General features: G+C 45.8%; 1 protein-coding gene across 2 annotated transcripts; it reads left to right on the top strand.

Annotated features, from left to right (window-relative positions):
* Positions 1–1691: 1691 nt before the first annotated feature.
* On the top strand, positions 1692–25850 carry LOC126986085 (probable imidazolonepropionase). Of its 2 annotated transcripts, XM_050841798.1 has the most exons (11): positions 1722–1778; positions 9254–9301; positions 14559–14783; positions 15218–15389; positions 16042–16177; positions 16500–16641; positions 17905–17986; positions 21582–21725; positions 22320–22538; positions 23161–23321; positions 23605–25850. In XM_050841798.1, coding segments are annotated over exons 1-11 (1440 nt in total). In that variant the 5' UTR covers positions 1722–1776; the 3' UTR covers positions 23714–25850. The 2 variants fall into 2 exon arrangements, with proteins under 2 accessions (XP_050697761.1, XP_050697755.1); XM_050841804.1 differs by lacking the exon at positions 9254–9301 and having other exon boundaries at positions 1692–1778.

Here is a 25850-nt window from a genome sequence, read left to right as displayed (position 1 = left end):
TGTGACACAAACACGCCTATCCGCTTGTCAAAACCCCGTCGTACGTGCTAGAAATGTTGTAATTACCACTATACCGCGCCCTAAATGTGCACCCGCTAGGAGCCGCTATTCCTAAGATTATCCAAAAAGTGGGATAAATCAAAGGAAAATGAAGGAATGGAACTCTTGAATGGTATACGAACAAGCTGGCATTTTTTCAGTCATCGCCGCGTGGCCTTAGACGACCCACATGCTGTCCTGAAGACCACCTATCAACCTGGACTCCAGACTCTCTCTAAATGAGGACAAAAAATGAGCTCGGGGGGTAGAATGAGAGAGAGAGAGAGAGAGAGAGAGAGAGAGAGAGAGAGAGAGAAACAGGACCCACTACCATCCCCACCACAGGAACAACAACCAGTCACGAAATACCTGAATAAGCAGGTGAATGGTGATTGGTGGCCAGGTGAGGGGGGGAGGGGGGGCACGTAAACACACCTGGCTGCCCCCTCCTCCTCCTCCTCCTCCTCCTGTGTATCTTCACTGTGGGATAATATATATGTCTTGTTCTGGGAAGTGAGATACGGTCTTAGAACACACATATGCTTGCTGATAACTTTTCTCATTTATATTTCTCCATTTTTACCACCTGGCGTTATTAAATTCAAGCTCATTATAGTCCGCATACGTTTATTAATAACTATGTATTTTTCTGTTTTCTACCAGCTGGAGTTAACAAAAATCATATAGATAGACTAACATAACTTTTCTTTTTATTAGTTTTTATCATCTGGAGTCACGGAAATCAAACCTAGAACACACACTTGCTCACTGATAACTTTTTTCTTAATATATATTTCTCAATTTTTACCATCTGAAGTTACGAGAATCAAGGAATGAACTACATACAGACTTCTTGATAAGCTAATGTTACCTCTCTCTCTCTCTCTCTCTCTCTCTCTCTCTCTCTCTCTCTCTCTCTCTGAATGGAACTTTTTTTTTCCTTTCTCTCACTCCTTCCATTCTTCTCTACCTCTTCTCTTAATTCTTCTTCTTCTTTTTCTTCTTCTCTTATACTTCTTTTCCTTTCCATCATTTCTAAGCTAAACCTCTTCTTCATTTTCTCCTCTTCCTCTTTCCTCCTTCTTCTTCTTTTTTCTCGTTTTCATCACCATCCTCCTCCTCCTCCTTTTTCTTCTCTATTCCTATCCTTCACCACCCCACCTCCTGCACGACTCGTAGTAGAACACCACTCCTTCCTTCCTTCTTACCAACCTTCCTACCTCGCCAAAATTACTTATATATACGTTCCCGTGACACAGTTTAACGTCTTGCCTAATTTCCCTCGGGTCTTGCTCCTTACCCGACGTGGCGATTTTTCTTGAGTCACTCCTGCGAACCGCGCCTTCCTACTCTCTCCCTCCCGCTCCCTCAACGTTGCCAAATTGTCGTTCTCGCCTTCTCATTTTTCCCGATTTCAGGCTTAAAAATGTCCCACCCACGAAACTAACGATACCTATTTATATTTATTGCTAGAAGTGTTAATCATAGAGGGTTTTGTGCAGTCATTATGCGTTAGATATGGGAAAATCTTGTTTGGTGAGTACGATATCATGGCATCCCTGCGCTCCCTCTCTCTCCCTCCCTCTCCCTCCCGGCAACTTTTCCTGTAAACTCCCCCACTCAGCGGCATCCTGTGTGTGTGTGTGTGTGTGTGTGTGTGTGTGTGTGTGTTGCATTCCTCTGGTTCCTCGCGCTACCGCCACCACCACCGCCTCCGCCACCGCCGCCGCCACCCTCATGTAAAGTATATCATATTCCGTGATTTAATTTTCTACACCGGCGTTGATCATTGAAATTTCCTTATACTTACTCTGTTCTGCATGCGAGGGTCTTTTTTTTATTATTCTCTCTCTCTCTCTCTCTCTCTCTCTCTCTCTCTCTCTCTCTCTCTCTCTCTCTCTAAGAAGTAAGGGAAAAGGGAGGAGAAAGGGAAGGGAAGGGAGAAAAGGGAGGAGAGAGGAAAGGGGAAGGGACAGGCACCTCCTTCCTCTTCCTCTCTCTTCTTCCCTCTCCTTTCTCCTCCCTCTTCCTTTTCTTATTCCTCTTCCTTTTCCTCCTCTTCCCTCCCTCTTCCTTCTCTCCCTGACTCCACCTAAAGAACAGAACAGAAGAAGGAGGAAGGAGCGAGAGAAGGGGGGGTGGGAGAAAGGGAGGAGGAGAGGGAAGGGAGGGGGGAGGGACAGGTCCTTAGCAGGTAACGCCCCTGGGCGCGGCACTGCCTGGCACTCAGGACTCACCCCGAGGTATAAATATAGACGTAAGGAAAGATTAATACACATATGCTATTCGATTCCCTCACTTAGGCTCGGTGCGGCTATTCGATCCCTTCACTTGCGGTGGTCCAGATGGCGTAACAGAATCGAGTCGTGTTGCTATGATGCGCTAAGCTAATGGAGGTATAGATAGATAGATAAATAGGCAGATAGATAGTTATTGATAGCTTTTTGTTCTATTGTTTATGCTTCTATTGTTGCTATGGTGTTCTAAGCTAATTGAGGCATCCCTGGGTATAGATAAATAGATAAATAGATAGATAGATAGATAGAAAATGCATTAAAACTGGTCTGGATGTCTTAATACAGGCCAATGATACTGCAGAAAACTTGTCAAGCCATCACTAGGCTCATCAAACTATCTACCTACCCGTGGAAATACTGCTAACACAACCTCTACGAAAGCCTTGTCAAACTATCACTAGGCTCATCAAACTACTTAACCACAGAAATACTGCTAACACAACCTCTACGAAAGCCTTGTCAAACTATCACTAGGCTCATCAAACTACTTAACCACAGAAATATTACTAACACAACCTATACGAAAGCCTTGTCAAACTATCACTAGGCTCATCAAACTACTTAACCACGGAAATACTACTAACACAACCTCTACGAAAGCCTTGTCGGACTATCACCAGGCTCATCAAACTACTTAACCACAGAAATACTACTAACACAACCTCTACGAAAGCCTTGTCAAACTATCACTAGGCTCATCAAACTACTTAACCACAGAAATACTACTAACACAACCTATACGAAAGCCTTGTCAAACTATCACTAAGCTCATCAAACTACCTACCTACCCATGGAAATACTGCTAACATAACCTATACGAAAGCCTTGTCATATGTGTATGTGTGTGTGTATGTGTGTGCTCCGAAATGTCCAAGTAGGCGGGACTGGTAGGTTAGGCTGGGAACTTTTTCTTATAAGTGGTTAGCGGGAAGACAGCGCAAGGAAGAAGGGAGGGAGGGAAGGAGGGAAGAGCGGGGTGACAGATGGCCGTGTGGGGAAACCTGTCGACCATAGCATTGCCACATTAGACTGACAGACTACTAAACAGACTAGGTAAGCGAGGGTCTGAATGCCTCCCTCTCTCTCTCTCTTTCTCTCTCTCTCTCTCTCTCTCTCTCTCTCTCTCTCTCTCTCTCTCAGACACACACACACACACACACACACACACTTATCCGTGGGAAAGGCGTATATATATGGCTGACGAAGGGCTGACTGACTGACTGACTCTTTGCTGTTGCCTCTACAAGGGAAATGACTCACACTACATTAGGGAGACGGAAAGACAGAGAAACAGGGAAACAAGTAACGAACAGACAGACAGACATACAGACAAGGGGTAGGCTAACTGTGTGGGTGTACAGAGCGTCTCTCCAAACATCTCAGTATACGTCACAGTAGTTTGCATTATGTTCGAGCGTCCTTTAGTCCCATGCAAGCCGCCAGCGAGGAGGCAAAGGTGTGTTGGGACTACGAATTCCTAGGCTGGGCTAGTCCGGGCTGGTATAGGATAGTAAAGGCGAGATGAAGCCCGTCTCCTCTAAGTTCCTGCCCTGGCAACATAAGAACATAAGAACATAGGATTCTGCAAGAGGCAGGTAGGCCTGTACGAGGCAGCTCCTCTGAACCTAAGCTCCCGTGTAGCTCCCGTGTATCTAACCCAACCTAATATCGCTGTCCATGAATTTATCTAATCTATTTTTGAATGTGACAATTGTATTGGCACTCACCACATGACTGCTAAGCCTATTCCACTCATCCATCACCCTGTTTGTAAACCAATTTTTGCTTATGTCCCTGTTGAATCTGAATTTATCCAGTTTAAACCCATTACTTCGTGTCCTACCCGGTTCTCTTACCAACAAAACCTTATGAATGTCTCCCTTATTAAAGCCCTTCATCCATTTATAAGCCTCGATCATGTCTCCACGCACCCTTCGCCTTTCTGGAGAATGCAGGTTTAACTGTTTGAGTCTTTCCTCGTATGGCAAGCTGAAGTCCGTCTTCTAAAACTCCTCGGCACCTAAGTTCGCCTGTTTGAAAAGCCTCTCGTCACAGAAGCTGCTGGGGTTTCATGGACTGTTTTGTGATCCTCGTGATAGTTTTACACGGCCTCTGTTTTAAGATTATGAATTTAAGGCCCATGTTATTAAACCTATCGGGGCTTATACACATATTCGGTAAGGCTTTCGTCGAGGTTGTGTTAGTATATAGTGTTTCCATGGGTTGTTTTATGAGCCTAGTGATGGTTTGACGAGACTGTGTGTAGAGGGGGGGAAGGTGTGGTTTATATTGCACGTGTGTGTGTGTGTGTGTGTGTGTGTGTGTGTGTGTGTGAGAGAGAGAGAGAGAGAGAGAGAGACAGATAGACAGACGGACGAACAGACAGACAAACAAAAAAATGGAAAATAACGTAGAAAATGACCAAAAAAAGTGAAAAGAGAGAGAGAGAGAGAGAGAGAGAGAGAGAGAGAGAGAGAGAGAGAAATCACGTTTATTCCCTTATGTCCACGGAAAATTCTCCTCCCCAACCCCCTTTTCCTCCCCCTTCTTCCCCTTTCCTCCCCCCTCCCCCCTCCCCTCCCCAGTTGGGTCAGGGGGACATTAACAAGGTCGAGTTATTGATCGCTGGACGGGGGGGGGGGGCGCTGTTCCCTTCCCCCCTTCCTCCCCTCCTCCTCCTCCTCCCCTTCCCTTCCTCTCCCTTTCCCTCCCCTTCCATCTCCTCCTCCCTTTCCTCTCTCTCTCTCTCTCTCTCTCTCTCTCTCTCTCTCTCTCTCTCATACCACATGCACTGCTTTCCTTCCCTCTTCTCTCCTCTTCTCTTCTTTCCTCCTCTTCTTCCTCCTCCTCCTCCTCTCCTCCCCTCTTCCTCCCTCTCCTCCCTTCCACATTCCTCCACTCATAACTATGGAGGTATATTTCCTTCCTTCCTTCCTCTCTCCCTCCCTCTCCCTCCCTTCTTCCCTTCCTCCCTCCTTTCCTCCACTCCCTCCTTTCCTCCCTCCTTCCTCACCAACTCATTCATTCCCTCACTCACTCACTTCTTCTTCTTCTTCTTCTTCTTCTTCTTCTTCTTCTCCTAAGTCAGGGGGGCACAAGAGGTTCTGGAATAGGTTCTGATCGGTTCTGAGCGGTTCTGATTCCCCTTAGTCAAAGCAAAGGTTTAGGAGAGGTTCTGGATATAGGTTCTTATGGGTTCTGTTTCCTCCAAGTCAAAACAAAGGAGCGCAAGTGGTTCTGGGTATAGGTTCTGATCGGTTCTGAGCGGTTCTGATTCCTCTAAGCCAAAACAAAAGGTTAAAAGAGGTTCCGGGCACAGGTTCTTATTGGTTCTGGTTCCTCTAAGCCAGTGGTGTTGACTATCGTGGTGGTGGTGATGATGGTGGTGGTGGTGGTGGTGATGGACACTATATAACACATACCACGTCTACAAAATCCCTCACTCGTGTTTTGTCTGTGATATTTATGCTTAAGAAGACTGTAAGGGCATGTAGGAGAATTATCTAGCTTCTAAAAGGGACAGAAGGTTAACCCTGATGGATTTACCCTAAGTTCCAAAAGGGGGTCGCTGGGGGGGGGGGGGGGAGGGTCGAAAGAGATTATAAGGTGATCCATTACCTTCTTCTTTTTCGTTTTCTTCTTTTTCCTCTTGTTCTTCTTGTTCTTCTTGTTTTTGTTTTCGTCCTCTTCATCCGGACTCTGACTCCCTCTCTCCCTCCTCCTCCTCCTCTCCTCTTTCTTACTTCCTCACTCTTCTTCTTCTTCTTTTTCCTCTTCTTCTTTTTCTTCTTGTTCTTGTTCTTCTTCTTCTTCTTCTTCTTCTTCTTCATCATCATTATCATCATCCTCTTCTTCTTCCTCATCATCATCCTCTTCTTCCTCCTCCTCCTCATCATCATCATCCTCTTCTTCTTCTTCGAGGGGCGGCTTCGAGTGCTTCGGGTCCGCGGGGAAGGGTGCCGGCGCGGGGCATCAGGTGGTGGACGTGACACGAGGCAGCGGCGGCGTCACACAGAGGACCTTGGTGACCATAGCGACGAGGGGGGACGCTGAGGGGGGCGGGAGCGCTCTAAGGGGGGTGGGGGGGCAGGGAAGAGAGACGTTCATAGGAAGGGGGGAAGGGAGGCTCTAAATGGGAGAATATGGGGTCAGGTGGCTCTATGTGGCTCTAAATGGCTCCCGGTGGCTCCAAAAGGTAAAGATGGTGGCCGGCTCTATAGATGCGCGTGGCCTCGCTGCTCATCTCCGTCTCATCGGCTCTTAAGCATCATAGAGAGGGACAGGTGGCTCTAGGTGGCTCTAAGCAGCTCGAAGGGGCAGGTGAAGGAGGACAGGTGGCTCTAGGTGGCTCTAAATAGCTCTAAGGGGCAGGTGAAGGAGGACAGGTGGCTCTAGGTGGCTCTAAATAGCTCTAAGGGGCAGGTGAAGGAGGACAGGTGGCTCTAGGTGGCTCTAAATAGCTCTACGGGGCAGGTAAAAGAGAACAGGTGGGTCTAGGTGGCTCTAAGCATTTCTAAGAGACAGTGAGGGAGGACAAATGGATCTAAGTAGCTCTAAACAGCTCTAAGGGGCAGGTAAGGGGGGACAGATGGCTCTAAGTGACTCTAAATGACAGGTAAGGTAGGACAGGTGGCTCTAAATGGTTCTAAATGACAGATAAGGGAAAACAGGTGGCCTTAGGTGACTCGAAGTAGCTCTAGGTGGCTCTAGGTGGCTCCAGGTGGCTCTCGATGGCTCCTGGTGGCTCTAGGTGGCTCCAGGTGACTCAAGGTGGCTCCAGATACCTTTATGTGGCTCTGTGGGGTTCTATGTGACTCTACCTGGCTCTATGTGGCTCCAGGTGACTCAAGGTGGCTCCAGATAGCTTTATGTGGCTCTGTGGGGTTCTATGTGACTCTACCTGGCTCTATGTGGCTCCAGGTGACTCAAGGTGGCTCCAGATAGCTTTATGTGGCTCTGTGTGATTCTATGTGACTCTACCTGGCTCTATGTGACTGCAGAGTGGCGATGAGTGACCTATACTTGGTGACAAACTCAATTTCTGGCATGACCTGGTTTGAGCCGAGACCTACCTAGTGTAGTCTTCCTCTCTCTCTCTCTCTCTCTCTCTCTCTCTCTCTCTCTCTCTCTCTCTCTCTCTCTCTCTCTCTCTCTCTCTCTCTCTCTCTCTCTCTCTCTCTCTCTCTCTCTCTCTCTCTCTCTCTCTCTCTCTCTCTCTCTCTCTCTCCTCCTCCTCTGGTTATTCGATTCGGTGATGGCGGTGATAGTGTTGGTGATGATGGTGGTAATGGTGGTGGTGATGGTGGTGGTGGTTTGAGGTATTGAGAGTAGCAGTAGTGGTGGTTGTTGTTGTTGATGGTGGTGGTGGAGGTGGTGGTGGTGTTGGCCGCTGTGGTGTTGGCAGAAGCACCAGCAATGATGAAGCCAGGACGAGGAGGAGGAGGAGAAGGAGGAGGAGGAAGAGGAGGACGAGGAGAAGAAGAAGAAGAGAAAAACTAGAACAAGAACAGCCATTAGAAAATAATATGAAGTTCCTCTCCTTCCTCCTCCTCCTCCTCTTCTTCTTCCCCCTCCTCCTCCTCCTTCTCCTCCTCCTCCTCCTCGTCCTCACCTTTCTTGTTTTCTTCCTCGATTTCTCCCTCTTCACCTTCTAAACTACTTCCTGCCTCTCCTCCTCCTCCTCTTCCTCCTCCTCCCTCCTCCTTCTCCTCCTCCTCCTCCTCGGTCTTTTACGCTCAATTTCACCCTCCAATCGACGCCTACAATAGATTCAATAACACCCACCACCACCACCACCACCACCATCATCACCACCACCACCATCACCACCACAATGCCTATAGTATTCTGCAGGACGTCAGGAGGTGAGGTGATGTGTGTGTGTGTGTGCGTGTGTGTGTGTGTGTGTGTGTGTGTGTGCTCTTTTCCCAGTCAGTTCGTCTCTCTCTCTCTCTCTCTCTCTCTCTCTCTCTCTCTCTCTCTCTCTCTCTCTCTCTCTCTCTCTCTCTCTCTCTCTCTCTCTCTCTCTCTCTCTCTCTGTGTGTGTTTTTATATATTTTTTGTGTTATTTTGTTCGTTTGTTTTTCCTAAGGTACTGATTTCTTCTTCTTCTTCTTCTTCTTCTTCTTCTTCTTCTAATTGAGCTGAAATATGATCGAGTTGGTAATTGTCTCCGTTCAGTGCGAGCAATCTCTCTCTCTCTCTCTCTCTCTCTCTCTCTCTCTCTCTCTCTCTCTCTCTCTCCGGGGTCGATATTGATGGAGAAAACGGTGATGGGGGAGGGGGAGAGGGGAGGGATGTGTCTTCTCCTCCTCCTCCTCCTCCTCCTCCTCCTCATTTTCCTCCTTTTCTTCTTCTCCCCTCTTCTCCCCTCCCTCCATTCCCTCTTCTTCCTCTTTTTCCTCTCTTTATTCTTCTTCCTCCTCCTCCTCCTCCTCCACTTTTCCCCTTTTTTCCTTTTCCTCCTTCCTCCTTTCCTTGTCTCTTCCTCCTCCTCCTCCTCCTCCTCCTCCTTCTTTTGTATCCTCATCTTCCTCTCCTTCGTCTTCCTCCTCCTCCTCCTCCTCCTCCTTCTCAACTTCGACTTCTTTCCTTCCGCTTCAAATAATCTTATGAATTAGTAATGACAATAATGATAATGATAAGAGCAATGAATTTAATGTATATATAAATTGAATAACTATATGAATCAATTACTACATTACTATTATTATTATTATTATTATTATTATTATTATTATTATTATTATTATTATTATTATTATTATTATTATTATTATTATTTTTATTACCTCTATTATTCTTTTGATCTTCGTCTCAAAAAATATATATATCGGAACTTTTCTAATGTGTCAAATCCATCCAACTTCTTTTTCTTTTCTTCAGTCTTCTATTTTTTTTCTTTATATATATTTCAGGATCAAAATCGGAGGAGAATCAAAGCCTTTTTCAAATGTTGCTGTTAGGTAAGTGCTCCCCCTCTCTCTCTCACTCTCTCTCTCTCTCTCTCTCTCTCTCTCTGGTTCAATCTATCTATCTCTTTCTCTCTCTATCTCTCTATTTCTCTATCTTTCTTTTGTTCAGTCTGTGTATCAGTCTATCTGGATGTCTGTCTGTCTTTCTGTCTGTTTGTCTATCTATCTGTCTCTTTTTCTCTCTCTTTCTCTCTCATTACCTCTTTCTCTCTATCTCTTTCGCTTTCTTTCTTTCTGTCTGCCTGTCTATCTATCTGTCACTCTGTCTGTCTCCGGCGTCACTCGGGCGTCGAAGCGTCACTCCTGCGCCTAGTACCGCCTCCACAACACTGCCAGCACACGAGACAGATTTAGCAGGCATCTCAGGGTGGCGGCGAGGCGGCAAACTATATGAAAAGACGAGACACAGAGCCATCCTTCAACCGTTCAGCGCCCAGTACACATAATATATGACAAGGCGTTCCTAGGCGTTTTGGGCATTTCCAGGGGCAGTTTAATGACCCAGGTGGTAGGTTGACCGTTCTTCTGTACCGTGGACCTAAAATATCACTCATTACAACCCGACTAAACTCATTTTTGGCATTTGGAAATAGTTCGGGGCTCTCACGCACACACGCATAAGATAAGGTTTTCATAGAGGTTGTGTTAGTGTTATTTCTATGGGTAGTTTGACAAGGTTGTGACGAGAATTTGACGTTGTGTTTTAATATATGTATGTGTGTGTGTGTGTGTGTGTGTGTGTGTGTGTGTGTGTGTGTGTGTGTGTGTGTGTGTGTGTGTGTGTGTGTGTGTGAAATGGGTCGCTATGTCGCCTAAGAGTTTGCCTCATTAATTTATTCTGCATTAAATGATAGATAGATAGATAGATAGATAAACAGGTAGATAGAGATAGATTTTCTCTCTTCCCTCTTCTCGTTTCCTCCTCCTCCTCCTCCTCTTCCTTTTCTTTTCCTCTCTCATATGTTTCCCTGTTTTCCCTCTCCTCCTCCTTCTCCTCCTCCTCCTCTTCCTCCTATTTCTTTCCTATTCCTTCATCTGTTTCTCTCTGTTTCCATCTCTTCCCTCCTCCTCCTCCTCCTCCCCTTGTCGTGTTCAGTCAAATATCCACGCAAGCGGCGGGCCTGGTCTTGTTCTCTGCCCCGCCCTGCAAGATTGATGGGGGAGTGGGGAGCGCCGACCCCTACACCCTCCTCCCTTTCCTCCCCTTTACCAGCTCTTCCCCCCCCCTCCCTTCCCTCTCCTCTCCCTCTCCTTCCCCTCACAGCCTCCCTTCCCTCTCCCCTTCCATTTCCCTCAATTCTACCCCTTTCCTTCCCCTCCTTTCTCTTTCTTTCCTTCCCTCCCCTCCCCTCTTTTCCTCCCGTTCCCTCCCTCCTCTTCTCTCCCCTTCCCTTCTTTTCCTCTTCCTTCCTCCCCTAATCCTCTTTTCCCTCCCCTTTCTTTATCAGTCTCTCTCTCTCTCTCTCTCTCTCTCTCTCTCTCTCTCTCTCTCTCTCTCTCTCTCTCTCTCTCTCTCTCTCTCTCTCTCTCTCTCTCTCTCTCTCTCTCTCTCTCAACATTAATCTCATGCAAAGTTGTGTGTGTGTGTGTGTGTGTGTGTGTGTGTGTGTGTGTGTGTGTGTGTGAATTGTATAAGATACCATTCTGTTCCCTTCCCTCCCCTTTCACCTCCTCCTCCTCCTCCTCCTCCTCCTTCTCTTCTTCTTCTTCACATCTTCCTTTTCCTCTTCATCCTTATCATCATTATCAACTTTGCATCATCATCATCATCATAATCATCATCTTCTTCTTCTTCTTTTTCTTAGTTTCTTTGATTGATTATAAATTCGAGCAGGAGAAGAATAAGATGATGATGATGATGAAGAAGAAGGAGGAGGAGGAGGAGGAGGAGGTGATGGACAACATTATCACATGATCCCAATACACACACACACACACACACACACACACACACACACACACACACACACACACACACAGAGACACCTTCCCCACCCTCCCCTCCCACACACCACTGCCAGAGACACGATCTTCCCCTACCCAAACAAGTTCAAAGATGCAAAAAAAAAAAAAAAGTACACCAACACCACCACCCCCAGCGACGAGAATCCAAGATCTCGTACTGTAAGGAGGAGTGGAATGCATATAAGAAGATCCAGTCGCCTTACTATAGATTCGAAGATAGATAGATAGATAGATAGAGGGAGAGGCAGAGCATTGGAAGAGTTATATAAGGAATTGAGTAAGATCGAAACACATTATCATTTTTGTATAAGGGAAGAGACGAGAGAGAGAGAGAGGGAGAAGATAAAGGTTCAAATAGCGTTTAAAAAAGCATTAGAACATTTATATAAAGAAGCGAGAGCGTGAGTTTGTGAGTTTGTGCGTTTGTGTGTGTTTGTGTGTAAGTGAAGTCCAACATATCGTACTAAAAAAACGTTAAAAAAAAATTAACAGAAAATCCTAGTTCTTTATCTATTATCCATTTCATTTATTTATTCCAAGAAAGAAGAGAGAAAATCTTTAATAAAGTAATGACTGTGTGTGTGTGTGTGTGTGTGTGTGTGTGTGTGTGTGTGTGTGTGTGTGTGTGTGTGTGTGTGTGTGTGTGTGTGTGTGTGTGTGTGTGTGTGTGTGTGTGTGTATCGTGATTGGTCAAGGCAGAGGTGTGGTACGGTGCCCTGCTCTGATTGGCTGACTGGGCTTGGCGTCGGGCAGGGTAACACACACACACACACACACACACACAGTTCTCATCTCGACCAGGTAAAGGTAAGATGGTTTTCTCTGTTTTCTTCTTTTTCCTTCTTTTCCTTCTTTCCTTGTTGCTTTTCTTTGTTTTTTGTTATACTTTATTCTTCCTCTCACTCATTCACATTTACGTAAGCTCTTGTTTTTTTTATTCTCTCTCTCTCTCTCTCTCTCTCTCTCTCTCTCTCTCTCTCTCTCTCTCTCTCTCTCTCTCTCTCTCTCTCTCTCTCTCTCTTCTCCTCGTAGTAATAAGACTTCTTCCTTCCTCCTCCACCTCCTCCTCCTCCTCCTCCTCCTCCTCCACCCTGATATGAAAAGGAGAATTATGGTGAAATGGTAGTACTTCTTCCTCTTCCTCCTCCTCCTCCTCCTCTTCCCATACCTCCTCCTCCTCCTCCTCCTCTTCCTCCTCCGCCCAAACCAAAGTGCCCTGGTAACAACTGTCTCATGTTCATCTGAAGGACACACACACACACACACACACACACACACACACACAGGGTTAAGGAGGGAAGTAAGCCTAACACACACACACACACACACACACACACACACACACACACACATGGTCTTTTCATGTGTCACTCATTCTCTTTCTCTTCGCTTCCTTTCCTGGTGGAGTGATTTCGTGTGTGTGTGTGTGTGTGTGTGTGTGTGTGTGTGTGTGATACTTGATACCAACCTTCCATTCCACATTTTTATTAAGGAGTTCAAATCTATTTCTACTTCACATGATTTCAAAAAGGTTCTGATCTCATTATTTTCTGCCTTTCATTTCCTTATAATCTGTTAAAGTTCTATTCTACCTCTATTTCTATTTCTACCTCTATTCTTTTCTACCAGGTCTATCCTACCCGTCCTTTAAAATTAATCGCCTGTCCTCATTATCTCCAATTTCTATTTTCCTATTTCCTCCTCTTTCCTTATTTCTCTATTATTTTCTATCACATTTTTTTTCTTTTCATTCCTCGTCATTCTCCACCCTAACCACCTAACCCCATCTCCTATTATTTGTTTTATGCATCTTCTTCTATCCTTTCACCTTCTTTTTCTATCCTACCAACTCTATTCTATCCCTCTTTTTTAACCAGTGTTTTTGTGGAGCTTGACTTTCACTTTTAATCAGCCTCTTCCTTACCTGTTCACGGCCTAAGCACAGGTAAGAATGGAGGTGTGGAGCAATTAGTAGAGACGTGAGAAGGTGGACCAAGCCTGGGAGGAGGTGGAGGAGGAGGAAGAGGAGGTGGAAGAGTAGGAGGAGAAAGAGGGGAATGTAGGAACGATCTCAGTTTTTTATTTATTCATTTTTTTTTTACGTTTTGGCCTATGGAGCCGGTAGGCCTTCTTGGTGGGGCCTGGTTTTGGCGCAGGAAAGTGTTTATAGTGGTGCCATCTTGCTTGGCTCATGCTGCCCCCCTGTAGCTCATCTTTGATCCTCCTTTCGAGAGAATCTAGAGTCCGGATTGATAGGTGGTCTTCTGGACAGCATGTGGGTAGTCTTGGCCACTCGGCGGTGACTGAAAAATTGCCAGCTTGTTTGTCGCGGCGGGCAGGACGCGAAGAGGAAGAAGAAGAGGAAGAGGAGGAGGAGGAAGTGGGTGAGGGACGATGAGAGATGAGGGCAGGCATGTTTGGGTATGGTGGGGAGAATGGGGAGGTTAGGATGAGGTGGGGAGAAGATGGTTAGCTACGGGAGAGACTGGGGATGGGAAGAAGAATATAGAAGGGGTTTAGAAGGCTGAGGAGGAAGAGGGAGGGTTAGGAAAGGCTACAGTGCCGTTGGGGAGCTTGCTGGGGAGTGGGGAGGAGCGACGCAGAAGAGGGGAGACAGACGAGCAGGCCAGGCAGGGAGGCGGCTTGGCTAGGCTCTCCCCACGTACGTAACCTTTAAGGGCAACAAACCGACGCTTCTTTAAACGCCGATAGACACAACGGTAGGCGACGCCCTGCAACCACCGCGCGCCCGCACGCCCACACGCACCACGCTACCCCACCCACGGCCTTCCCTAATCCATCCCAACCTCGATACGTACCTTCCCCATTCCCTAAATCCTCATCTATATCACGAATCTTTCTCCCCAGTCACCCCAAGCGTCTCCCTTTCTCCCTAAGTCACTCCAAGTCTCTCCCCTTCCTCTCCACGTTCTCATTCCCTCATTCCCAGCCTTCCCCATTCCCTAATTCCTCATCTTTATCTCTAATCTCACTTCCCATTCTCCCCAACCCATACCTCAGTCTAACTACCCATCCCAAGCTCCTCCCCTTTCTTCCCTAACCTCTCATTCCCTCATTCCCAGCCTTTCCCCAATCTCAAAATCCTCATCCTTATCCCCAATTTTACTCCCCAGTCACCCCAGACTTCTTCCCATCCTCCCCAACCTCTCAGATTCAATACACGTTTTTCTCATTCCCTAATTCCTCACCTTTATCATCAGTCTTACTCCCCAAGCACCCTAAGCTACATCATTAAACACTCTAACTACATATACATCAACAGCATGAGTGGGAAAAGCGACCAGCAACAGAAGAAGCAGAAACAGGTGGAGGGCGGAGGAGCGGGCGGCAGCAGTAGCGGGCGAGCCATGCGTCTGTTGGTACGGGGCGCCAGGCAAGTCGTGGCGGTCGGGGCGGCGGGCGAGCGGGTGAAGGCGGGGAAGGAGATGGACAACCTGAGCATCGTGACCGCTACGGAGGACCAGGGCGTGTCCGTGGCTGTGGATGAGTGAGTGAAGGAGTCTGTTTGAAGCAGTGTTAGCATTAGTATTAGAATTAGTATTATTATTATTAGTAGTAGTATTAGTAGTAGTTCAGATTCGATTTTTGTAGGTTCTCAGATACTATACAAGAGATTTATAAGGTATTCAAGCCTGTTTCTCTCTCCTAGGATTTTAAAGTATGTTGGAATAGCATGAAAATAAGCGATTAGATTAGTAGTAGTAGTAGTAGTAGTAGTAGTAGTAGTAGTAGTAGTAGTAGTAGTAGTAGTAGTAGTAGTAGTAGTAGCTAATAACAGTAGTAATAATAATAATGTTTGTCTAGCTCTTAACTATACATTTTTTTAAACTTTTTCTATTCTACCTAATTATCTATCTATTCATCTATCTATCTATCCATCTATCTATCTATCTCTCCCTCCCCTCTTTCTCTCTCCCCCAGGGCTGGTCTCATCGCCGCCGTGGGCCTGGACAGCGAGGTGGAGGCCCAGTTCCGCGGGGCATCGTGGGGCGAGGTGCTGGACGCGAAGGGAGGCGTGGTAGTTCCCGGCTTGGTGGACGCCCACACTCACCCCGTCTGGGCAGGGGACCGCGTCAACGAGTTCGCGATGAAGGTGAGGCCTATATTATCAGGCATTGCAAGGCTTACACACCCACGCATGCTCAGGAAGGCTTTTGTAGAGGTTGTGTTGGTATTTTCGTGGGTAGTTTAGTTCATGGTAGAGGTTGTGTTCATGGTAGAGGTTGTGTTCATGGTAGAGGGTGCGTTGGTATTCCCAGAGTTAGTTTCGTTCATGGTAGAGATTGTGTGCATGGTAGAGGTTGTGTTCATGGTAGAGGTTGTGTTGGTATTCCCAGGGGTAGTTTAGTTCATGGTTGAGGTTGTGTTGGTATTGCCAGGGATAGTTTAGTTCATGGTAGAGGTTATGTTCATGGTAGAGATTGTGTTGGTATTCCCAGAGGTTGTTTCGTTCATGGGTAATTTCTAACGAGAATGTGTACGAAACTTTTACATCGGAACTGGAAACTAGATGGGAAATGGGACGTTTGAGGGAGGGAAGCTTGTAGTATGTGTTCTGTAGTGGAATGAAACAGGCAATGCGGATGACGGCATGCGAACATATAGAACGCTAGTTAGCTCAAGGTTTTCCATTCCTCTAGGTAGGGTTACTGGACGCTATCTCTTCGTGCAGGATATAGAAGATTTTCAAGTCCTCAAGTTATAGCTATTGAACTCTATCTCTCTCTCTCTCTCCTTCCGTGCAGCTGGCGGGCGCTACCTACATGGAAGTCCACAAGGCCGGCGGAGGAATCAACTTCACCGTGGATCACACCCGCAAGGCCTCCGAGGATGAGCTGCTAAACCTTCTTCTGCCTCGCCTTCACCGCATGTCCAGGGCAGGTAAGGAAGGGAGCAGTAGTAGAAGTAGTAGTAGTAGTAGTAGTAGTAGTATCTGTATCTGTCTATCTATTTATCTTTCTATCTGTTAATCTACCAGTCTTCATTTCTACCAATTTATCTATCTGTCTCTCTCTCTCTCTATCTGTCTATATCTATCTATCTATCAATATCTTTTTTTCTATCTATTCGTCCATCTATCCTTCTATTTCTCTATCAATCCTTTTTTCTGTCTATCTATATATCTACTTACTTACCCACTTATATGTATTACCTATCTATCCATCTATCTATCTGTTTATCTATCTATCTATCTATTCCTCAGGCACTACCTTGGTCGAGTGCAAGAGCGGATATGGACTGGACGTGGACAGCGAGATGAAGATGCTGCGTGTCCTGGAGAGAGCTCGGCCCCTCGCTCCCCTCACCATCTCCTCCACCTTCTGCGGCGCCCACTCCGTCCCCAAGTAAGTCTGAGTTCTCTTCTGCCTCTCTGTTAAGGAGGAAGGGCGCTAACTTAAGGGAGATGGGAGCAAAGAAGAAGGAAGGGAGAGATGAAGGAAAGGAAGAGAATGGGCAGGGAAGAAGGAAGGAGTTTAAAAGTTAATTCCTCCTAGAACTTCTCTCTCCTCTATTCTCCACTTTTTCTCTCCTCATTTCTTTTCTTTCGCGATGTCTAGTTTCTCATTTCATATCCCCTTCTCTCTCCTCTTTCTCCTGTCAAAAGAAGTTGAGTAATAGCATGAAAGTCATTGGCGTACGAGTGGCTAGGACAGTTTCTATTGGTAAAGCTCATTAATAAGCAATAGAAAGAGGGTGGGAGATAGAATAGAGCCCTGCCAGACGCCACTGTTGATAGATTTAGGGGAAGGACAGTTTAATCCTGTTTGATACGTGTTCTTTTAACTCTCTCTCTCTCTCTCTCTCTCTCTCTCTCTCTCTCTCTCTCTCTCTCTCTCTCTCTCTCTCTCTCATACATAATTTCTCTGTATTCAGCTTCACTTACCTACCCCAGTCCTCCTCTTCCTCCTCCTCCTCCTCCTCCTCTTCCTCCTCCTCCTCCTCCTCTTCCTTCACCCACTCACCTTTTTCTCGCTACTGTCCATCACCTCCCACTCGCTGTCAACCTCACCACCACCACCACTATCACCACCACCACCACCACCATCACCACCACCAGATGAAGGGAGGGAAAGGGGAGATACGAGGGGAGATTAAAAGTATGTATAGTGGTGTTAGGTGGTGGTGGTGATGGTGGTGGTGGTGATGATGCTGGTGCTAGAGAATATTCATAGCGGTGGTGATGGTGGTGTTAGAAGATGGTGGTGAAGGTGGTGATATGGAGGTGGTTTAAATGGAATGAGAAGATGGTGGTGTTGTTGTTGATAGTGGTGGTGGTGGTGATGGTGGTGGTGGTGGTGGTGAAGGCAGGTGGGGAGTTGCGTAAGTAAACAGGTGTCGGGGAGGAGGAGGAGGAGGAGGAGGAGGAGGGAGAAATAGGGTGCTGGGAGGCAGGTGTGTGTGTGTGTGTGTGTGTGTGTGTGTTACAGACACACACACACACACACACACACACACACACACACACACACACACAACCCCCCCTCACATCCCCCCCCTCCCTTCCCCAACCAGCAAAACATCTGCATCCCTTGACACACCTCCACCCCATCCTCCCTCACCTGTCCTGTCCTTACCTGAGTTGTCTGCATCCTTCACATCCTTCGCAGGGGATTGACGGCGGAGGAGGCGACGCGGCGGGTGGTTGAGGAGCAGCTGCCGGCGGTGAGGGCAGCTGTGGACGCCGGGGAGGTATGTTGACACTCGACAGTTCTTACGTTAAGGGGTGACACGTACATTTTGGAACGGGGTATGTATATATATTACCTATCCCAGTCCTCCTCCTCTTCCTCCTCCTCTTTTTCTTTGCACGTACATTTTGCAAAGGGGATGTGTATTTGTTACCTATTCCAGTCCTCCTCTTCCTCCTCCTCTTCTTCTTTGCAAGGGAGGATATGTATATGTTTTGCAAGGGGTTATATGTATAGAATGGTCTTGGTAACAACTATTTATGAAGGCCACAAAGGAGGTTAGTTAGGTTATCATGGTGCAAAAGCCTTATCAAACTATCCCTTGGCTCATCAAACTACCCCATGGAAACACTAACACAACCCCTATGAAAGCCTTATCGAATGTGAGTGTGAATTTTCCATGGACACAAAGGAGGTTAGTCGGGTTCTGATAAGTGTTATTTTAACGTTCATGGTGCAGAAGTCTTATCAAACTATCCCTTGGCTCATCAAACTACCCCATGGAAACACTAACACAACCTCTATGAAAGCCTTATCGAATGTAAGTGTGAATTTTCCAAGGACACAAAGGAGGTTAGTCGGGTTCTGATAAGTGTTATTTTAACGTTCATGGTGCAGAAGTCTTATCAAACTATCCCTTGGCTCATCAAACTACCCCATGGAAACACTAACAGCCTCTATGAAAGCCTTATACAATGTGAGTGTGTAGGCTCCGAAATCTATAGGAATAAGGGCCGTGTTTCCCTTGAGGACCCCACGGCATTACTAACACAACCTCTACGAAAGCCTTATACAATGTCAGTGTGTAGGCTCCGAACTGTATAGGAATAAGGGCCGTCTTTTCCTTGAGGGTGGTATGGTCTTTCCTGAGGTTAATTTGCAGACTTCCGCGCACTTCCACGTCTCATGAATCCTTGTGTGTTATCGTACTGAAGGTCACGCTACGCATTTACCCCGTTATAAGGCCCAGGTGTACGCCCAGGTGTAAATTCAGGTGTACTTCCTCTCATTTCTCATCTCTTTTAATTATTCTATCCTGTACCCTCATCCTCCTCCTACTCTTTCTCCTCCTCGTTATAATCTTCCTCCTCTTTCTCTTTCTCCTCCTTTCTGATAATCTTCCTCCTCTTTTTCTCCCTCTTTAGATCTTATGCTCCTCCTCCTCCTCCTCCTCCTCCTTCTTCTCCCTTCTTTATTTCAAGTTCTAGGTGTACTTTCTCTCATTCCTCAACTTTACATTATTTTTTTGTCTCCTCTTCTTCCTCCTCTTTCTCTCCCTCTGTAGATCTTATGCTCCTCCTCCTTCTCCTCCTCCTCCTCCTCCTTCTTTCTTCTTTATTTCAAGTTCTAAGTCTACTTTCTCTCATTATTTTATTTTTTATTATTATTTTTTCTGTCTCCTCTTCTTTCTCCTCTTTCTCTCCCTCTTTAGATCTTATGCTCCTCTTTCTCCTCCTCCTCCTCCTCCTTCCTTCTTTATTTCAAGTTCTAGGTGTTCTTCCTCTCATTCCTCTTCTTTTTAATCATTCTCTACTGTCTCCTCCTCTTCTTCTTTCTCCTTCTCCTCATATCTTATCCTCCTCCTCCTCCTCCTTACTCCCTTTCCTTTCCTTTCCTTTCGTGTCCTAACATAAGAATTGAGTGGAAGTGAATATTTGGGAAAGGGAAAAATTAATAAAGATCAGAGAAAGTAAAGAAATCAGTAACGAGTAGAAACGAATGACTGGATAAGGGAAAAAAGTGATAAAGATGAGAATAAGAAAATAAATAAGGAAGAGAATGAAAGACAGACGTGAGGGATATTGGAGCTAGCTAGAAAAAAAAGGAATGAAGATGAAAGAAGGTAAAATGGAAGTGAATGATGAGGGAAGGGAAAGAAAGCAATAAAGATAATAATAAATAAATAAATAAATAATAAAGCAAACAGCAGAACAGAGGAGCTAGCAAAGGAAGAAGAATAAAGATGAGAGGAAGCAAAGTGGAGGTGAACAATTAGGCAAGGAGAGATTATAAAGATGGGAATAAGTTAATAGCTCAGTAACAGTGTAACAGGAATGACGGACGAGAGGGACATCGCAGGTAGCCGGGCGAGCCTTGTGTGTGTGTGTATCTTTAAGGCTCAAGGCGGGTGAGAGAGCACGTTAGTCAGTCACTGGATTAAGCCGAGGAAAAAAGGACTTTATCATATTCACATTAGCCTTTGTTGTTTGAGAGGAAGGCACGTGCCAGGATTGAGTCTGAAAGCGAGGATGAATGAATGGTTTGGTTATTGTTATTGTTATTATTATTATTATTATTATTATTATTATTATTATTATTATTATTATTATTATTATTATTATTATTATTATTATTACTACTACTACTACTACTACTACTTTTCAAATCATATTGCATAACTTTATTTTTCTACACACACACACACACACACACACACACACACACACACACACACATACACGCGCGCGAACACCTATATTTCCATCTCTGATACATACAAACAGCCTGATGAAGATAACAGTCATCTACACACACACACACACACACACACACACACACACACGTACGTTTGGTAAAGCTTTCGTAGAGGTTGCTGTGTTAGTAGTGTTTCCATGGATATTATTATGAGCCTGGTGATAGTTTGACAAGGCTTCTGTAGCGTGAACGTGAAAAACCACTCTTGAGAACCCGATTCATCTCCTTTGTGGCCTTTGATAATAGTTGTTGTTAGACCCGAAAGAAAGAACGAATATGCTGTGCTGGAAGTGATCTCAAGGGGAAAGCCGAGGAAGGGAGAGCTTGTAATACGGGCGCTTGACTCACGGCGAAGGAATGATATGTAAATGAGAGGAAGGAAGTTGCATATCACATTAGGCGTAAAAATAACCCAAGTAAGTGTCTGATAAGGAAACGGTTGGAAGGAAGGAAGGAAGTTGCTTGTAATAATAGAAAAGTCTTGAAGAAAGGTTATTACAGTGTCCTCTCTCTCTCTCTCTCTCTCTCTCTCTCTCTCTCTCTCTCTCTCTCTCTCTCTCTCTCAGACGCAGAAAACAATTATGTCTTCCTGGAATGTCTAGCAATGAGAGAGAGAGAAGAAGAGAGAGAGAGAGAATACATGTGCGTGCGTGTGTGTGTGCGTGTGTGTTTCCTTTGCTCCAGCGACACACACACACACACACACACACACACACACATCCCGTTCTTAATGAGTTCTGGTACTCTTGTATAACTTATTGACACTTGCCATCCGCTCCCACCACGCTCTCTCTCTCTCTCTCTCTCTCTCTCTCTCTCTCTCTCTTCCGTACCGTTTTTCTTCTTTTTTTCGTTTTCTTTCTGTCTTTTCTTCCTTTTTCTTCTAATTTTCTTCCCACTCTTTCTTCCTCCTCCTCCTCCTCCTCCTCCTCCTCTTCCTTCTCCTCCTCCTTCCCCCAAAATTATACCAAATAAGGAGCTGAGTCATGGGAAAAATTTATGGGATTTCTGTAACGTAACCTTTCCTTCCTCTATTACATCTCCTCCTCCTCCTTCTCCTCCTCCTCCTCCTCCCCCCTCTACTACTACTACTACCACTACTATTACTACTACTACTATAGATGTGTGTGGACGCCGTGGATGTGTTCTGTGAGCGCGGCGTCTTCTCCGTGGACCAGAGTCGGGAGATCCTTCAGGCCGGGCGTCGACTAGGCTTCATCCTCAACTTCCACGCCGATGAGCTGAGCGCGTTGGGCGGGGCAGAGGTGAGGGTGTCCTACCTTACTGCTACTGCTATACTGCTTCTGCTGCTACTGTTACTGCTTACTTGCCCTTAATGATGGTTACCTGTAGTGATTGTTTAAGAGGCCTATAGGAGTTAGTGTTTATAAGGGGTGCCTCCTCTCTGTCCCTTTGTCTCATAACGCGGTTGTATTTATTTATGTTACTACTGCTACTGCTACTATTACGACTACTACTGCTATTAAGAATCTATTTGTACTGCTGCTACTACTAATGATAATGATGATAATGATGATGTTACTACTACTACTACTACTACTACTACTACTACTACTTTTTTTCTTTGTTCATATGTTACACGGTGTTTAAACTCCACCACCACCACCACCACCATTATCATCACCACTACACCGTCATCACTTCCAGCACCTTTGCCACTCTCAACACCAGGCTCATCACCACCACCAACACCACCACGTATTATACTCCAGTCGTCACCACTACCACCATCACCACCACAACTATCATTACCATATCACTAACACCTTTTTTTTTCATCATCACTAACCACCATCATCACCACCACTCAACACCACCATCATCACCACTTCACACAGATGGGGGCGTCGCTCGGAGCTGAGGCCATGAGTCACCTGGAGGAGGTATCACCAGAGGGCATCTCCGCCATGGCCCAGGCAGGCTCCGTGGGGGTCCTGCTGCCCACCACGGCCTACATCCTGCGCCTCCCTCCGCCTCCTGCCCGGGCAATGATCGAGGCTGGTGTCCCTGTTGCCCTGGGATCGGATTTTAACCCTAATGCTTTCTGTATGTCTATGGTAAGCTCAGTTTGTCTAATTTCTCCTTTTCTTTCTCCTGTTTCTACTTCTAATACTTCCTTCTCCTCCTTCTTCTGCTTCATATATGCTTTTTCCTCACTCCCTTGTTCTTCTTTTTCCTCCTCCTCCTCCTCCTCCTCCTCCTTCTTCAGTCTCTCGATGGTAAGTTCAGTTCGTCTCTTCTTTCTCCGACTTCTCTTCTTCTTCTTCTCCTTCTTCTTCTTCTTCTTCTGCTTCTTATATTTCATTTTTCTACTTTCTCCTTTACTTCTCCTATTATTCTTTCTTCTGCTGTTTCTTATATTCATCCTCGTTCTCCTTCTTTTAATCCTCTTTCATCTCCTTCTCCTTCTTCTTCTATGCTTTCTCCTCATCGTTCTCCTTCTTCCTCCTCCTCCTATCTGTCTTTCAATGGTATGTTCTCAATTCGTTTCGTCTTTCTCCTTTTTCTACTTTCTTTACCCCTCCTCTTTCTCCTCTTCCTTCTTCTGGTGATTCTTGTATACTTTCTCCTCACCTTCCTTTCTCTTCTCTTTCTCCTACTTCCTTTAATCCTCCTCTCTTACGTTGGTCCCTTACTCTTCCGTACCCTAATCACCCTACCTCACCCTTCACCCTGCAGCCCCTCGTGATGCACCTGGCCTGCGTCACCTTCAAGCTCACCCTGAACGAGGCACTGACGGCGGCCACGCTCAACGCTGCCCACGCCCTCAAGAAGGCAGACTCCCACGGCTCCCTTCAGCCCGGCAAGGTGGCTGACATGCTGCTCCTGGACGCTCCGAGGTGAGGATTAAGTGAGTGAGTGAGTGAGTGAGTGACTGATTGATTGATTGATTGACAGATAAATAGATAGATAGATAGAATGAGTGAGTGAGTGAGTGAGTGAGTGACTGATTGATTGATAAGTAAATAGATAGATTGATAGAATGAATGAGTGAGTGAGTGAGTGAGTGAGCGAGTGAGCGAGTGACTTTTTTTTTCCTTGCCCTGTTTTCTTTATCGTAAGTAGTAGTAGTAGTAGTAGTAGTAGTAGTAGTAATGACTCCCCCTCCCCCCCCCGTCACAGGTGGGAGCATCTTGTGTACCAGCTGGGCGGCGCGGATGACGTAATCACTCACGTTATCAAGTCCGGCAGGGTAGTTCACTCCAGACGACACCCTGCTACCCTGCCCTGATCCCCTCCCTTCCCTGCCAAGCCTGATACCCCACCCTCATTAACACTCCTCAATCAGAATCTCAAATCACCTTGCAACCCTGTCTTTATCTACTCGCCCTGTCACCCAAGATCGGCAGGGTACAGTACAAACGAGGAGCTACTCTGTCATTCTGTACCCATGTTCTTCCTCCCCTGTCAATATCTAGCAGCCCATCACCTTAACCAGCCTCTCTAATTCACCAGCAAGCCCTAGGTACTCTTTTTCCTCCTCCTCCTCCTTGTTCCGTCTCTCTGTGGTAAGTTAAGTTTGTCTCTTCTCTCTCCTACTTCTACTTCTAATACTTCCTTTACTCTCTCTTCTTCTTCTTTTTCCCCTCATCTCAGCACTATATGTATCCCTCACTACCTTATAAAGATCAAATTAGGCTAAGATCATCTCTAAGGCATCTCGTTGGAACACTTGACTCTCTCGTATATTTGTTTGTATCTCTTTCGGACCTTAACAAGCATCAGAGAATCAAGCACCCGCAAAGCCTCTCGTTGTGACCCTTGAATCTCTCGCGTATCTTCACTTGTAACTGTCTCGGGGCCTTAATAAGCATCAGACCATCCGCACGTGAACGCCTCAGCTTCCCTTCACTCAGTACTGGCCGCTGTGAGAAGGAGGAGGCTGCTGTGTCTCTCTGTTGAAGAGGATCGCTAATGCATCTCTGTGAACTCTTGAATCTGTCGTCAACTGTCTCGGAGCCTTAACAAGCATCAGACCGCCACCAGTGAGTGCCTCTTTCCCTTCACTCAGTACTGTCCGGTGTGAGAGGGAGGCTGGAGGCTGCTGCAGTGGGTCTCTCTGGCTGTCTTGGGTGTACTTGTAAAGCCTCCATTGGGGTACGCTTACGTCACTCACCGCGTTGACACCTGTAGTTGGGCGTCGACGTGAGTGAGTAGAACCTATAGGCTGCATTTGAATGTATACAATCTTCCTTCATCTGTATTTCCTCCTGCCTACGACTTGAACTCTTTCAAGAGGAGGGTATCAGGACACCTCTCCTCCCGAAACTGACCTATCTTTCGGCCACCTCTTTGGATTCTTTTTAGGAGCAGCGAGTAGCGGGCTTTTTTTTTATTAATGTTTACTTTTTTGTGCCCTTGAGCTGTCTCCTTTGCTGTAAAAAAAAAACAAAAAAAAAAAACGTTGTGGTGGTGGTTTAGTTTCGTGGTGACTGACAGGGTTACGAGTGAATGGTATTTTTGTCTGATAGGGCGTAGCTAGGGATTGTATGTAAGAGGCACCATAGAGGGATACGGGGACCATGTTATCTATACAGGGTCATCACTGCCTGCTCCTGTTATATGAGTCACTGTTTTGATTGCTATCGACGGTATGGTGTTTGACAGGCGAAATAGGCAATGATGTAGATAAGGACTGCATGTAAGAGGGACCATAAGGGGATAGGGGGATTATCAATGTAGGTGGACCAATGTCTATTACTAATATATATGTTACGGTATTGTCTCTAAGAACGTCATATAAAGGGTTGAAACTTGTCTCTGGGGGATGGAATAGAGTTCAATAGACCCTCTCCTCTCCTTCCTCCTCCCCCTTCTCTCCCTCCTCCTCCTTCTCCTCCTCCCTTCTTCTCCTCCTCCCTCCTTCTCCTCCTCCCCCGTCTGCCTCGTAACTACTCACTGTTCTTTGACGCTTTTTAGAATCTCGTTTCATTTGATGTTTCTAGTAAGTCACGTTTGCTTTGTCTATTAACTAAATGTCAGATATATATATACTGAGTTCCCGGATTGCATTTTTTTGTAGATGATAAGAGCTGCCTTCTTGCTTACTACTGTACTGTGTTATAGGTTTAATGAATTGTGATGGAGTTTGTGTTGTTAAGTAAGACCTATTGATGCTTTTGACTGATACTTTTATATAATTAGACGATGTTAATTTGTGTTAGGTTTGGAGGCGTTTAATGGGTGCTTTCCTATACTTAAACAAAGGTGGTTTATATAAGTTGAGGGGTATCGAAACATTTGATGGACACTTTCCCATGATTAGACAATGATAGACTATAATTAGATATGATTCACTTGGACGGTCACTGGTAATTGGTCATTGGTGTGTGATGCTCCATGTGATATGAATAAAGCAAATAATATTA

Source organism: Eriocheir sinensis, chromosome 5 (assembly GCF_024679095.1).
Source record: "Eriocheir sinensis breed Jianghai 21 chromosome 5, ASM2467909v1, whole genome shotgun sequence".
NCBI classification, from domain to species: domain Eukaryota; kingdom Metazoa; phylum Arthropoda; class Malacostraca; order Decapoda; family Varunidae; genus Eriocheir; species Eriocheir sinensis.
The sequence above is the reverse complement of the archived record's forward strand: the minus strand, read 5'-3'. Positions and strand labels throughout refer to the sequence as shown.